Source organism: Colletotrichum lupini, chromosome 3, assembly GCF_023278565.1.
Source record: "Colletotrichum lupini chromosome 3, complete sequence".
In the NCBI taxonomy this organism is placed as follows: domain Eukaryota; kingdom Fungi; phylum Ascomycota; class Sordariomycetes; order Glomerellales; family Glomerellaceae; genus Colletotrichum; species Colletotrichum lupini.
This window is the reverse complement of record NC_064676.1, coordinates 6,527,028-6,540,692: the sequence shown is the minus strand read 5'-3', so window position 1 is coordinate 6,540,692 and position 13,665 is coordinate 6,527,028. Positions and strand designations below refer to the sequence as shown.

Sequence of the window (13,665 nt, the reverse complement as noted above, 5' to 3'; positions counted from 1 at the left end):
GCTTTATAAAAAGTTTAATAATTAATACTTAATCTTTTAGTACTTTTACGTAATATACTTATTTTTAAGAGTAAAATAAGCCCGTTATTCTATTTAAAAATATTAGAACTTTAGTATTTATATTATTTTTAATACTAAGTTAAATAATAATAATATTAAAAGTTATTTTTTAAATAGTCTTAGTTACTTATATTAACTTATTAACGTTATATAAAATAAAATTAATAATTAAGAGCTACGCTTTTACTAAGCTTATATAAAAAACGAGGTATTTATAAATTAAGAATATATAAGTACTTATTTTAAATACCGAAGTAAATTTTAAATAATACTTTTTTTAAAATATCTTATTTTAATTAAAATATAAGGCCGGTTTATAAAAAAAGTAATATTATTTAATAAGAAGCCATTTTTAAAACTCTTTAGATTTTATAATCTAAATTATATTATTTTAATTAAGCTAAGTATTATTATATTATTATAAGATCTATTTTAAAATATTAAATTTAGCTATTTTTAATAAATAAGAAGTATACCCTTAGTAGCGTTTTTAAAAAACGTCTTTTTTAAATTTATATTACTAAATCCTTAACTTTAAGATTACTATATCTTTTTATAATAAGCTAAAGAATATAGTATAGCTTATTTTATTATAACTAGCCTTATTTAAAAAAGGCTAATTAGCTAGTTAAGTTTATATTATTTATAATAATTAAAATATAAGTAATAAAAAGTTAAGCTACTTACTTAGGAATAAAAATAAGTCGATATTAATTAGGTTTATAAAAAAAATAAGTTAGCTAAATTAAAATTAAATATGAAGCTTATCTTAGTAATAAATAAAGAGCTAGTTTAGTATTTTTAATAAGGGAGGGATAATAGGGAATTATATAAGTAAACGGTTAATATAGCTTAGTATTTAGAAAAAATATAGTTAATAAAAAGTAGTTTATAATAATAATAAATTATTATAATTATATTAAAAGAGGTAGTTAGGTAGACGTTATTATAATTTACTTTTTATATATTTTAAGTATATAATAAGAAAAAGCCTTACTTATTTAAAATTTATAAAAGCTTATATTATTAACTAATTTAAGATTTATAAATTTTAAATAAGTAATATAGTAATTCTAAACGAGTACGTAGGTTATAGTATTATTCTTATTTTTAAAAATTTAAATTAGAACTTAGGTTAGAGAGGATAATAAAAATAGTTATATTAATATAGTTACTCTTATTATTTTTATAGGGAAGTACTATTTTTTAAAACTAATTAAAAAATAAAATAATAATACTAATATAAGAGCGATATTAGTATATGAATTTATAATATTAGTATATTAATTCTTAATAATAATTAGTTAGATAACAATAATAGGCCGTAATTAATTAATGATCGTTTTTATAAAAGGGGAAGCTTTTTAATAAAAGTATTATTTTAAAATTAGTTTTAAAAAACGTTTTTAATTCTAATTATAAAAACTATTATAACTAAATACTATAAGTTAAATTTCGAGGCTTAATAATATAACTTAAATATGAAAAAATAAAAAATAAAGGCTTAGGATACTTTATAAGTATTTAATAAAATCTAATTATATTAATAATTCTTTTTAAACTAATTAAAAAGTAAAATAGCGATACTAATATAAGAGCGACGCTAATATATTAATTTATAATACTAATATATTAATTCCTTTTAATATATTAATATAAATAATAAGATAATAATTACGTTTTTATAATAATTTAAATAAAATATTATTTATTAAGCTATTATATATATAGGGATCGTTAATTTTATAAAACTAAGTAATATTAATATAGCTTTTATTTAAAATAATAAATAATAATATATCATTATTATTAGAGCGTTAGTATTTTATAGAATAGTTTTGATTATTTAAGTTATTAAATTAAGCTTAGTAATATAAGCTTAGTACGTAAGCTATTAAAAAATCTATTTTATAGTATATAAACTAGTATAGTTTTAAAATAAAAGAGGATATAAAACGTATTAAATTAATAATAGTTTCGTAATAAAGCTCTTTTAAAATATAATTATATAAAAATCTTTTTAAAAAGAGATAAGTATTTCAAAAAAAAGTAATAAAACCTAAGTATATTAATAATAAATTTTTAGACTTATTAGAAATAAAAAATATTATATATCCCTAAAAGCTATATATCCGTATTAATTCGTTATGCGTCCTTATTAATTCTTATTATAAATATAAAGAAATATATAAAGAGTCTCCTAATACTTAATAAAAAGAAGTATATAATATAAAATTTAGCTACTTATATAAGCTAATATTAAGAGGTTTTATATATATTAAAATAAGAATAACTCGCTTTTTAAATAAGTAATAAAAAGTTAGGAGTTATTTTAATTAGTAGTTAAGTATAAAGCGTAATATACTTAGCTTTTTTTAATACGTAATATATAATATAGCCTTAATAGATTACTTTATTAAAAGAATAATTTCTCTTATTATTAATATTTTAAAAAACCTATAAAACATTCTTATTTATAATTTAATAAAATATTATAAATATTAATTTATATTTTATATTAATATTATAAAAGAAATATTTCAAATTACTTAAATAAAAATGAAGTTAAAAAAGAAATAAATATAAAAGTATTTTAAGAGCTTTTATTTTATTAGCTTATTTCTTATTCCTATTTTTATTAATTAAGCGCTATTTTTATTTTTATTACCTTATTTAAGCGATTTTATTTTATAATAAACTTATATTTTTTATAAGCCTAGTTTATTAAAAACTCGCGCTTTTTACGTTCTTATTTAAACTTAAACTCCTATTCTTTTCGTTTTTTATTTTCTTAGATTTTATTAACCCTTACTTATTATTTTTTAAATATAAAATAATTTATACTTATTTACGTTTATAATTAAGTAGCTTATTTTTATAAATTATTATAAAGTACTAGGGAACTTAGGGGGTTTTAATTTTTATTTAGTAAAAAAGGTATTTTAAAAAATAAAATACTTATTTTATATTAAGACTAAGTATTATTAAAATTATTATAATTATTAAAACTAAAGTTATTAAAATTCTTATTTTAAAAACTACTTTATTAATTAGTAACTAAATCTGTATAAGTTCTTTATTAAGTACGAGATAATTCTTTAGTATTAGTTTATAAACTCTTAGCCCGATTTCTTACTTTTTTGTTTAGTTTAATAGTTAATAAGTATTTATTAAAGCGTATTTTAAATATATTTTAACGTTATATTAGATATTAAAAATAGCTTATAATATTAATATTTTAATATAATGTTATAATATGCTTATAACGCGTTATAAAATCCCGCGATATTAGATTTTAATTTTAGTTATAAACATTATTAAAGTTAGCTAATATTTATAATAGTTAATTATTAATACGTAGTTATTAATTATAATAAGTAGAGGGAGATACTAACTAATTTTAATATATAAAACTAAGTAAAGGATTTCGACTATATTTATATTATTAAGTATTAAAAGCTAGTTTTTTAAAAAAACTTTGGTTATTTTATTATAGAACCCGGTTATAATATATAGTTCTCGTTTATACTTTACTTAGTTAATATACTACGGAAAGTTTTTTATAAAATAATAAGTTATTATTAATTAAGCGAGGTATTAACGAGAAATATTTTAGAAATACTTTAAAAACGTTTTTTTTTAAAATGTTTTTAAAATGTTTTTACTATAAGCTATATATAGTAAGATATAATATTTATAATAAATTATATTATATAGCTCGTTATAGTTAGGTACTATTTAATATTTTAAGAGAGATATTAATATATTATAAATAAAGTTTATATTATAAGAATAATTTTTACTTAGGAGTTCTTTAATACTTTTTTTAAAATATACGTAATATAAGCGTATATAGTTTTAGACTTACGTAAGCTATATTTATTAAGGGTTAAACTTTTTAATAAGGTATTTACCTAAGCCCTTAATTACTATATTTATTTAATTTAAAGTAACTTTAAGAAGGCTGGTTCTATAAACGTATTTTTATTAGACCTAAACTTAATACTTTTACTTTAGAATATTAAATATAGCTCGAAATATATAGTAATATATATTTATAGTTTTAGTATTTATATAGACTTATATAAGAGGTAGAGCTTTATAAGTAATATATTAGTAATTTTAGAATAAAGGTTAAGAAATATTTTAAAAACATTTTTAGTATTATAATATACTTTTTTTATTATTCTAGCTATACTAGCCCTAGATAATTTCTTACTAACTTGTACCCTTTATATATTTATAGTTTATATTAATTATAAACGATTTTATATTATTAAACTTTTATTATTCCGCTTGCTTTTAAAAAAAGTAAATAACTATATAATTAGTATTAGATTAGTACGTATACTAAATATATTATATACTTATTATTATTTTAAAATAGCTATTTTTTTATATTTCTAAAGAAATTTACGTATATTTACTTATTTACTTTTCTTTTTTTATAATATAAGAGCTAAGGTCTAACTTTTGTTAGGAAATAAAAGAATCTATTATTTATAGATAATATATTATAAAAAATCTATTTTTATAAGGTTTTAATAAATATTTATAATTATTCGCCCCTTATTCTTAGTTAGGAATTCTTAGAGTTAAGGAGATTAAAAAAAGGCGTTTAGACTTATACTTAGTTTATTAATTCTCTAGAGAATTTAAAAAATATTTTAAATAATAGCTTTTAGAGTTTTATTTAGTAATAGTAGAGGATAGTTATATTTATTATAAAATACTAAAATAATAAATAGTATTATTTTAATATTTTTTAGAATAAAGTATTAATATTTAATAGAATACTTTATTATTTTAAGTTTAGGTAGTAGTTTAAAATAAGTTTTATTTAGTTAGTAATAACTTAGCCTTATCCCTCAATAAAATATTTAATAAGCTTATTATAAATAAGACGTTTTTAATAATTCGATATAAATATATAGTATTCTTAACCCCTTTTTTTTATAAACTACGTATCCGTTTTATTTATAGCTATTTTAATATATTATATATAATATTCTTAATTTAATAAAATTAAATAAAAGTAGTGATTTATAAGTCTTTATAAAGGATACGAATTTTAGTATACTAAGATCTAATACTAAAAACTAATAAGCTCTTATTAAGTCTTTTATAAGTTATTTATATTATCTTGTTAAGTAATTTTATATATATATTATATTATATCTTTTTTAGTTTAAAAAAGTATATCGTATTTTATTTTTAATATATAAAGCTTTTTTTAAATCTAGCGTATACGGTATAAATAGTACTTTATTTAAAAAAAAACGATTAAAAATATTTTCGAAACGTTTTTAAAACGTTTCTAAAATGGTTTTTAAATAACCGGACTTACTTAATAATCTTTTTTATAATATTAAATATCTTAACTCTGTTTCGTAATATATTATACTTTTTAATAAGGTTTTTTAAAATAATTATATAATAAAAGTTATTATAGGGTATATATAAATAGGCTTTATTACCTTAGTAAGTATAATAATATTACGTTATAGGTATATTTCCTAAAATAATACTAATTATTAAAAAATTAATAATACTTCGTTAAGTATTATATTAAATTTATTATTTTTTAATAATTCTTAATATTAAGAAATAGAAAATTAAATATACTATATCCTATAGCCGCTCAATTTCTTTTATAAATAAGGCTTTAGTTAAGATAATAAGCGTAACTTTATTATTAATAATTAAAAAAAACTTAGGTATACCGGCCGTATATTAAAGCTATTATATTATAATAATACCTTAGTTATTTTAAGTTTTAGTACGGATATTTAAGCTATTAAAAATAATAATATAATTATTAGAATTATTATTTATAACTTAAGTATTATATTGATATTTAGTATAAAAGTAAAATTTATATAATACTTACTTATTTAATTAATTCTTTATAAATAGGAGCTTAATATTTATAAAGATTAGGATATAAAGTAAATACGCTATCATAATCTAAATTTTTTTAGATATTTTATAATAAATTAAATTCGTTTTATTAAAATAAAAGTATTAAGATAATATTATTATTATATATAATAAATAAGTTTTATAAGAATAATTCTATAGAGTTAGTTATAATAAGCGAATTTTAATATAATTAAGAGGAGATATAATTAAGAAATATTTTTAAAATAATTTAGTAAAGCGTAAAGTAGTATATTCCCTTATTATATAAAACTCGTAATATTTAAACTAGTAGTAAAGCGATTATATAGTGAAATATTTTTAGCCCTTAATTAGTTAGAAATTTGCTTAGGGATCTATTAATAACTAAGTACTTACTATTATACACGGGACTCTTACCTTAACTAGGGGGGGTTATTATTAGTTTATTAAATTACTCTTTCCGAAAGGCTTGAGTACTTTGGTTCAAGGAGCTTGAGTCATAAAGCGATCTATGCGTTGTTGGCAATTTCGCCTGTGAGAGATGAAAAGTCAAAATACCACTCATGCGACTCGATGCTTCCAATTGAACGAGAAAGTCGACTTTCAATGAGGAACTGTTATGGCCAGAATAGCAAACGCAAGTGAAATGATGTGAGAGAAAGATGAATTTTTTGGTTGAAGCAGTCCAAGTTGATACATCACATCAACTATACCAAACTTCACAAGTTCGCGATGCCGGGGAGAATCAAGGGCTCTTCTTAGGACCTCTGTGGAATGACTCGAGTCCCTAGCTGATTCATCTCTAACAAAGTTTCAAAACCTGGCGCCTTCCTTCAACTTGCACCTCACTCATGTTTGCGACCAAAGTTGGGTAAGAAGGACCAGGTGAACAACAAGAATGCCAGCGCCCCGAGCAGTATCGGCGATAAGACTTGCACACCGTGGCGCTGAGCCTGAGCTCCGATTACAAATGGCAGGATAGCAGCGCCACTACCTCCAAGACCGATGGCGAAACCGATAGCACTGACGTGTAAGTGCCTCGGTAGTAGCTTCGTGATGGCTATCATCATGGTGGGGAACAGGGGTCCGAGGAAGAACCCCTGGAGCGATACGGTGATTGCGGAGACAAAGAATTCGGGAATAAGCCAGAACAAAAGCTGCAAACAAACGGCAGCGCCGAGGTATAGCTATCAAGGTTTCGACGTGGTTAGTTGATTCAAAGTGACATAGTTACGCGAGATTTGAACATAACTTGGGTCGGGTTATCAAACGTACCATGACTGCGAGCTTCTCGCCCACTCGAGGGGTTACGAGACCTAAGGCAACTCGACCCAGAGCCAGCCCAGCCCAGAAACCAGTGGCTGTCATACCGCTGGCAAATTCTTCTCCGTGGCGAACCTGCAACATGAATGTGACGATCCAACCGCCAAGAGACACCTCCAGTCCGACATAGCCAAGGGCGAATATTGCGCATAGCCAAGTAACCCGGGCCGAAGGGAGTTTGAACAATGTCTCGTGGACAATTGACTCTCGCGGCTCTGGACCCTTGGGATTCTCTTCACAGTATGCACCCCCAGTAGCGGACCAAAAGGCAGAGGGAGTCAAAACGAGCTCCACCATAGCCAGACCAGCCTTGTTGCGGAATGATTTTGTTAGTAAAACATTGAAAGACGTTCGTTGTGGAAACTTGACTCTCACCATGAAGTAGTAAAACGTGTGCCATGGAAGCTGAGCCTTGCTGATAATTACAGTTGCCGTCATTGGACTGAGGACAGCGCCGACACCATAACAAGCATGCATCAGACTGATGACATGGCTAGAGTCCGCCAGACTCCCGACCCAAGAGTTCCAAGCAGCGTCACCGATGCCATTGCCCAAGCCAGCCAACATGTAAATAAAAACTAACGCTGGATACGGTGGATGTAGGGAGATGGCAATGTACGATGCTAGGTGACAGAAAGAGCAGATAATTGCGATGCCTCTTTGTCCAACACTCTCATGTAGACTGTTGTTCAAAATGGCTGAGAGCGTGTGACCTATGAAAGGCGCAAGGAAGATCAGAGACGTGAAGGAGTACGGTAAGTCGTAATATTTTCCCAGCTTCGCATCACGGTCTTGTCAGATGGTATCGGTAGAATAAGTCTTTCACATAGCTTACATGAGGAATAATTGCCTGGTCGCACATGAAGCCTACGTTAGTAACCATGATCACGACATTGTCCTGTTTATTGTACCAACTTACACCATATGAGGCATCATTTGCTCCCATGACCAATAAACTCCAAAAGACAGCCAAGGTTCGGATAACATTCGAACGTGAGCTTTTCCATGTCTGCAAGGCTACGATTGCATCATCGGGTGGGAAAGCCGATCCAGTGCGTTCATGATGGACGAATTCTGACGGATGGCTAGACACACCCGGATGCCCGGGGTGTGAATGGAGCGAGAATGTTTCGCCATTTGATGTGCCATGCTCTCTATTGGTAGGTAGGAGAGGAAGCTGCCGTAACTCGATGCGTTGAACGTGGGTAGTCGGCGCCATCTGGTAAAATGGAAGCTTTAAGCTTGGCCTGGAGGTCTTTGCCTCAACGTGATAAGTCGGAGCCCTTTAATGAAAATGGACATGAGGTTTTTTGCGAGTTGGGGAGACTACACTCAGGAATAGTGCAGGATTTCCAGTAGCATGAGAGCTGGTCTGTCGTTGTCAGCCTCTTCCAAGCAGGTGTGGCTGGAAATGAGTGGTCCCTTCTGTCGGAGTTCCCAGAGAAGAAATGCGGCTATCAGGCATACTACTTCATGACATGGGCCACACACTCAGTACATATACTCACACAAGCTCTTTCCGAAGTAGCAGCACTGTAATTGACCCCTTGTGACATTAGATAACGTAATTACATGTCTACACAAGCAAGAAATCAAACGATGAGTATTCGAAGAAGGATTTGTAATCTTCCCAAAACCCTACTCGGCCATGATCATTACGAGTGTTCAAGAGGATTTGGCAGTGGCTCCGGCCACCCTCTAGTCCTCAAACAGCTACGAATACTTCTTGGATACTCTGGCACGTGTCTCGCCGTGCTTCTTGACACAAATTCATAGTCAAGAACCAAGCTAGTAGGTGTACATGTGTCTTCTATGTGGATCAAATGCTGAGCTCGGGAAACTGCGGAGCGCTAAGCCTCAGAGGCCTGGACATGTAGTCAGGAACCCCTTCCCAAATTAGGAAGTACTCCCCGCCGGACAGGAATTTGACTGCCTGGGTAATACTTGTATAGACATGTGCTTCGGGTCATGTAGTAGGGACTCTTACAGTATGGAAGCACAACTTACAACTACTTTGTCTGCACTCTGCTATTTCCGTTTTAGTTCCAAGAGAACTGTTGTAATTGGTCGAGTTTCAATGATCGAAGCAATTTCAGCAACATCCTTCGACCATATTCTCATCAAGAGGATAGTATAAAATTGAACATTGCAGTTGAGTGTTTACGGCTAAGGACTAGATCTCATATTTCGTTGAGAATACCTACACATGCAAGGATTTCGACAAGTCATTTAAGACTTTGTCCTGCAAATGTGCGCCGTAGACAGGCGGTACGTCCAGCCCGCTAAGTGATGCCACATCTTCGTCGATATCCGGACTCGTTGACCGAACGAACTTGTTATTCGCATCAATTGGGATCTGAGGTGATGCAAAGAGTACGACAGGCAGCGATGCACGGTACTGAGCTTTATTAACAAAGTCAGGATTCTCGTGCGCCATCAGACACTTACCTTATTTGCAAAAGGACTATTGTCTGAATCCTGAACAGTGACCTCGATCGAAAGAAGGTGGGTCATGCTGATATCGTGGGATTTCATATCTGGAGAACATTGTATCGGCTCTGCAGGAAGAGGAAGGCTCTGCGTCGTCTTGTAAAAGCGTTGCTCCAAATTCTCATGGTTGTTCATTGGCGTGTCCCACTCGGCAACATCCCTATCGCCAACGAAGGTTGTTTGCTGGCTTTTACCAGCCTTCACCTTGTGTGACTCCAAAAGTTGGCATTTTGCTTGAGAGATCCTTGTCCCTGCTTTCAGCGGCGCAAAGCGCATTTCGAGAGGAATAGCTGTGCCCAGGGCAATGGCGCGATGGCCGATGGAGATCGAATATCGCAACTTTTCTCCCCATGTACCTTCGACCGTCACAGGGTCCATCAACTCGAATGCGGAACTTGAAAGCGTCCTATTTATTCGTATCGCTTTGTATGCCTGAGGCGTTGCAGAAGAGGTGTTGCTTCGAATCGTCGTTGCCGTCAGTTGGTAGGTGATGCTGCACCGACTACACCCTTGAAAAGTTTCTGGTGTATCACCGTGTATAGAAAGTTTGAATGGCCACTCATGAGTAGTGGTATTAGAGGAACATGGGGGGAGGTCTCTATGACCATGGTCGGTGAGGAAGGGAGGCCATTCGTACTCGAAGACGCGGACCGTGGTTGAGCCTTCGCTCGATTTTGATCCTATGTCATGGTCTCTAAAGACAAAATCATCAGCCTCATGTCGTGTACTAAGTCTGAATACGCTACCTACCTGCGACGCAAGAAGCCGTCTAAACGTAGCCGGACGCCGACTGCAGGCTGTGTTGAAGGTAGACAAAGACTAAGGACTCCTCGAAGAGCTTGCTCATTTGCTTCATCTGCTGTCCCTCTCAAGAACACGTAATCTCGATCCATCCTGATATCCAGGAAAGCCAATCAGCCAAATGACCTCGATATATGCGGAAGACGCAAACGACCTTGCTTACAGAATTTTGAGGGACGCATCTTGGCTTTCAACGCCCGTTAGCCGTGACAAAAATGAAAGCATGGAAACTGATGTCTAGCTTCCGTTTCGGACTGTTGTGATCATCAATAGAAATCAGAAATTTCGGCTCGATTTCTCTCCGATAAGAATCGAAGGAGCAAGATACGCAGCCAGCAAAGGTGCGTGTCGCCTCATGATGCTCTTCAGCAATATAGACCGTATCATGATGGCACTCCGGCAGCAAAGAGCGGAATTGATTTCCGTCGGAAATGAGGTTAATCCAACGTCCTCAGCCTCGAAACGCAGCGAGTAGGTACTCAGCCAGGCAATGCACCGAGGTATGCTTTTGCTTTCAGCGAGTACCTTGCATTTTGCTGTAAGGCAAAGCCAAGCGGGGGAGTTTTTTCAGTCAAGATCGAAAGAGGGTGTTTGGGCGGTGGCAGCACTGGATAATCCCTGCGCAGAACAAGGTACATGATTGCGGCCGATCCCCAAAGAGGTAATAGAACCCACCGGCAAGCTAGGGATATGACTTTGCTAAGGTCCCTTGGGCCACAAGCTTCACATGTTCTTTGGCTCTAAAGGCATCATGCCATGGCTGACATAAGGTCAACTGTTGAGACGGAATACATTTGCCGCCAGTTTCCATTGAGTAATCAGGTCATCAGCTGGCAGCAAGAACCTTTCAATGCTCCTAGGACAGGATCTAGGGCCGCATCACATCTGCGTCTTCGAAGTAACAAACAAGTGGAGTTAATGCGGAGGTAGCGGAGTTTTCCGCTCGCCGGGTCAGCACCCGATCAACCGGCCTTGCCCCGTTCGGATCCCCGAATCCGGTTGATCCTCGGGAAAGTCACGATGCTGACCTGCCTCAAGATTTTTGGTGTTTGTGTGACTCTAGACGGAAAATTGATTCCTTTGACAAATCATGCCGTATGACTAACCACTGGCTGGCTGGTCTGATATGCCGACACATCAAATACGGCGATCACATTCCTCATTGGCGTTGGGACTAGGTATCTCGGGAGCTCGGCTAACAATTTCTAGCTCTCACCTAGTGAGACAATCATGCTACGCTGTCGGGGTTAGCTGCATTTCGACGTCACATGCTGTGACAATCTTCCCCCTCAGCGTGGACCTGGGACTGGAATCTGCTGCCGGTGGGAATTCATCTCCCTTCACCTCTTTCCGTCGTGTCGTCGCTGTGTTGATGATACCTTCTATCGACTGCCAGCGTGCTTTCCTTGAAAGCGTAGCGCATCCTGACCGTACGCCGAAGCAGACAATACTTAAGTTGATTATCCGCTGCGTCTATTGTTGCCATGAACTATCTCGAGTGATACTTGACCCGGAGCTGTTATCGTCGCATCATTGATCCCAACGGCACCATCCCTTATTGGGCCACCCCGATCCTGCAGTCGTCCAACTAAGCTTTGTCCTCTCCCTAGCCACCAACACGTCTCGATAAGACGACGCCGGATCCCATGGCATCAACTTCACTTTTATCTGCGTCTATCATCACCAATATGGCAGCCCTTCCAGCGTACGGGAACTATCATCACGTTCAGCTGGCGGAGGTTTTTGACTGTGCCCTCGATCAGAGGCTGGGCCGTCACCTTGCACCCACGCCAGCCCATCTCACGCGCGTCGTCTACGTACCGAACCACAAAGACATCACTACTCACTTGCCTCTCTACGATTACAATGAAAATTACGACAAGGCTGTAAAGAAAGAGCCTATCGGCAGCAGCAAGTACAAACTTGGCCTGGCAATGATGAGGCGACCGTTGGGAGATGGAACCGATGCGCAAGTTCGTTATCTGGTCAACTTCCAGAAGGGACTAGAGGGCGTCGCTGCAACGGTGGAGAGGAGAGTGCCGAGCCATGATGGCAAGATCGTTAGCTTGTGAGTTTCTTTCAGCGTCATCCTACCCAGTGAGTAAGAAAATACGGTTATTAACATTTTCGCAAGGCATATACCTGCCGATGACAATGGAAACTTTCGCGTTACACCGCACAGCATGGAGCAAGACCTGCAGCTAGCAGTCACCAGCTCGTTCCCCGTCCCAGACACAAAGATGCACGCAGCCGCAAACCCCGTGCGACACCCATGGTTCACGATTTCTCAGACGTCGCGAGACGGGAGCATAACTGTTCCCTCGAATTTGGAGTGGCAAGCACGCCCAACAGAAGATGGGCCTTTGCGCTATACTCTGGTCGACACTGAAGCAGAGTTGAGCGGCGGTGAGCCCGCGATTCATGCCATCTACCACCACGTCGGTATCGGCTTCGCTCTGCCCAACGACTATAGCGAGGGTATCTTGCTACTTTCGGAGGATCTCAACGGAGAGGCGGAGGCGCTGGCGATTGCCACCTTGCTCGGTGTCCTTCGGCAGACAAGGTCGATCAACCAGCCTCCTCCCAGGCCGAGAAAGAAGTCTTTGGTGAAGCGAGTTCTGGGCAAAATTTGAGCCTTTTGGGGAACAGAACAGACTTCGTGTCTTTGAGAGATATGAACTTGCGTGATCGATTCTGGAAACTTACCGGTCTAGTGCGTATTGGGCGTGGAAATTGAGGAAGATGTTGAGCGGCAGATACCCAGGGAATTTGTATTTTTGCTTCAGTCTCTTATTTCTATAGCTACTGTCAATTGGAAAAGGAATGCATATCAGGTCATCCAGACTGAAAAGCTCCGTGGGGCTCGTCCCACCCATTGTGGAAATCGTTAGTGCCTATCTCGGTTTTCTCGCCATCTTTTGTCAGAGCCTGCGTCTTTTGAACGCGAATTCAAGACAGATATCGGTAAACTCAGCACAAGTTTCTATTTAGTTTGCATTGACTTGATCTCAATCTTTTGACACCGTTCGGCACTTATGTTGATAGAAACTTGATGTACGCCTGAAGTCTTTACGACACTACAAGCATCTT

General features: G+C 33.9%; 2 protein-coding genes across 2 annotated transcripts; one reads left to right on the top strand and one right to left on the bottom strand.

Moving 5' to 3' along the window:
• Nucleotides 1-6,470: 6,470 nt before the first annotated feature.
• On the bottom strand, nucleotides 6,471-11,213 carry CLUP02_06710 (uncharacterized protein; the record flags this gene model as incomplete). Its single annotated transcript, XM_049285707.1, has 17 exons — nucleotides 6,471-6,575; nucleotides 6,664-6,748; nucleotides 6,811-7,148; nucleotides 7,237-8,061; nucleotides 8,120-8,567; nucleotides 8,617-8,738; nucleotides 8,793-8,817; nucleotides 8,883-8,925; nucleotides 9,008-9,072; nucleotides 9,156-9,227; nucleotides 9,309-9,338; nucleotides 9,489-9,682; nucleotides 9,733-10,468; nucleotides 10,525-10,668; nucleotides 10,739-10,812; nucleotides 10,904-11,025; nucleotides 11,072-11,213. 17 exons carry the CDS (start codon nucleotides 11,211-11,213, stop codon nucleotides 6,471-6,473), a joined length of 3,570 nt encoding a protein of 1,189 aa, XP_049142850.1.
• A 1,008-nt stretch (nucleotides 11,214-12,221) lies between these two features.
• Nucleotides 12,222-13,208, top strand: CLUP02_06709 (uncharacterized protein; the record flags this gene model as incomplete). The annotated part of the gene is made up of 2 exons (XM_049285706.1): nucleotides 12,222-12,643; nucleotides 12,710-13,208. The coding sequence occupies 2 exons, from the start codon at nucleotides 12,222-12,224 to the stop codon at nucleotides 13,206-13,208; spliced, it is 921 nt and encodes a 306-aa protein (XP_049142849.1).
• Between the last annotated feature and the right edge of the window lie 457 nt (nucleotides 13,209-13,665).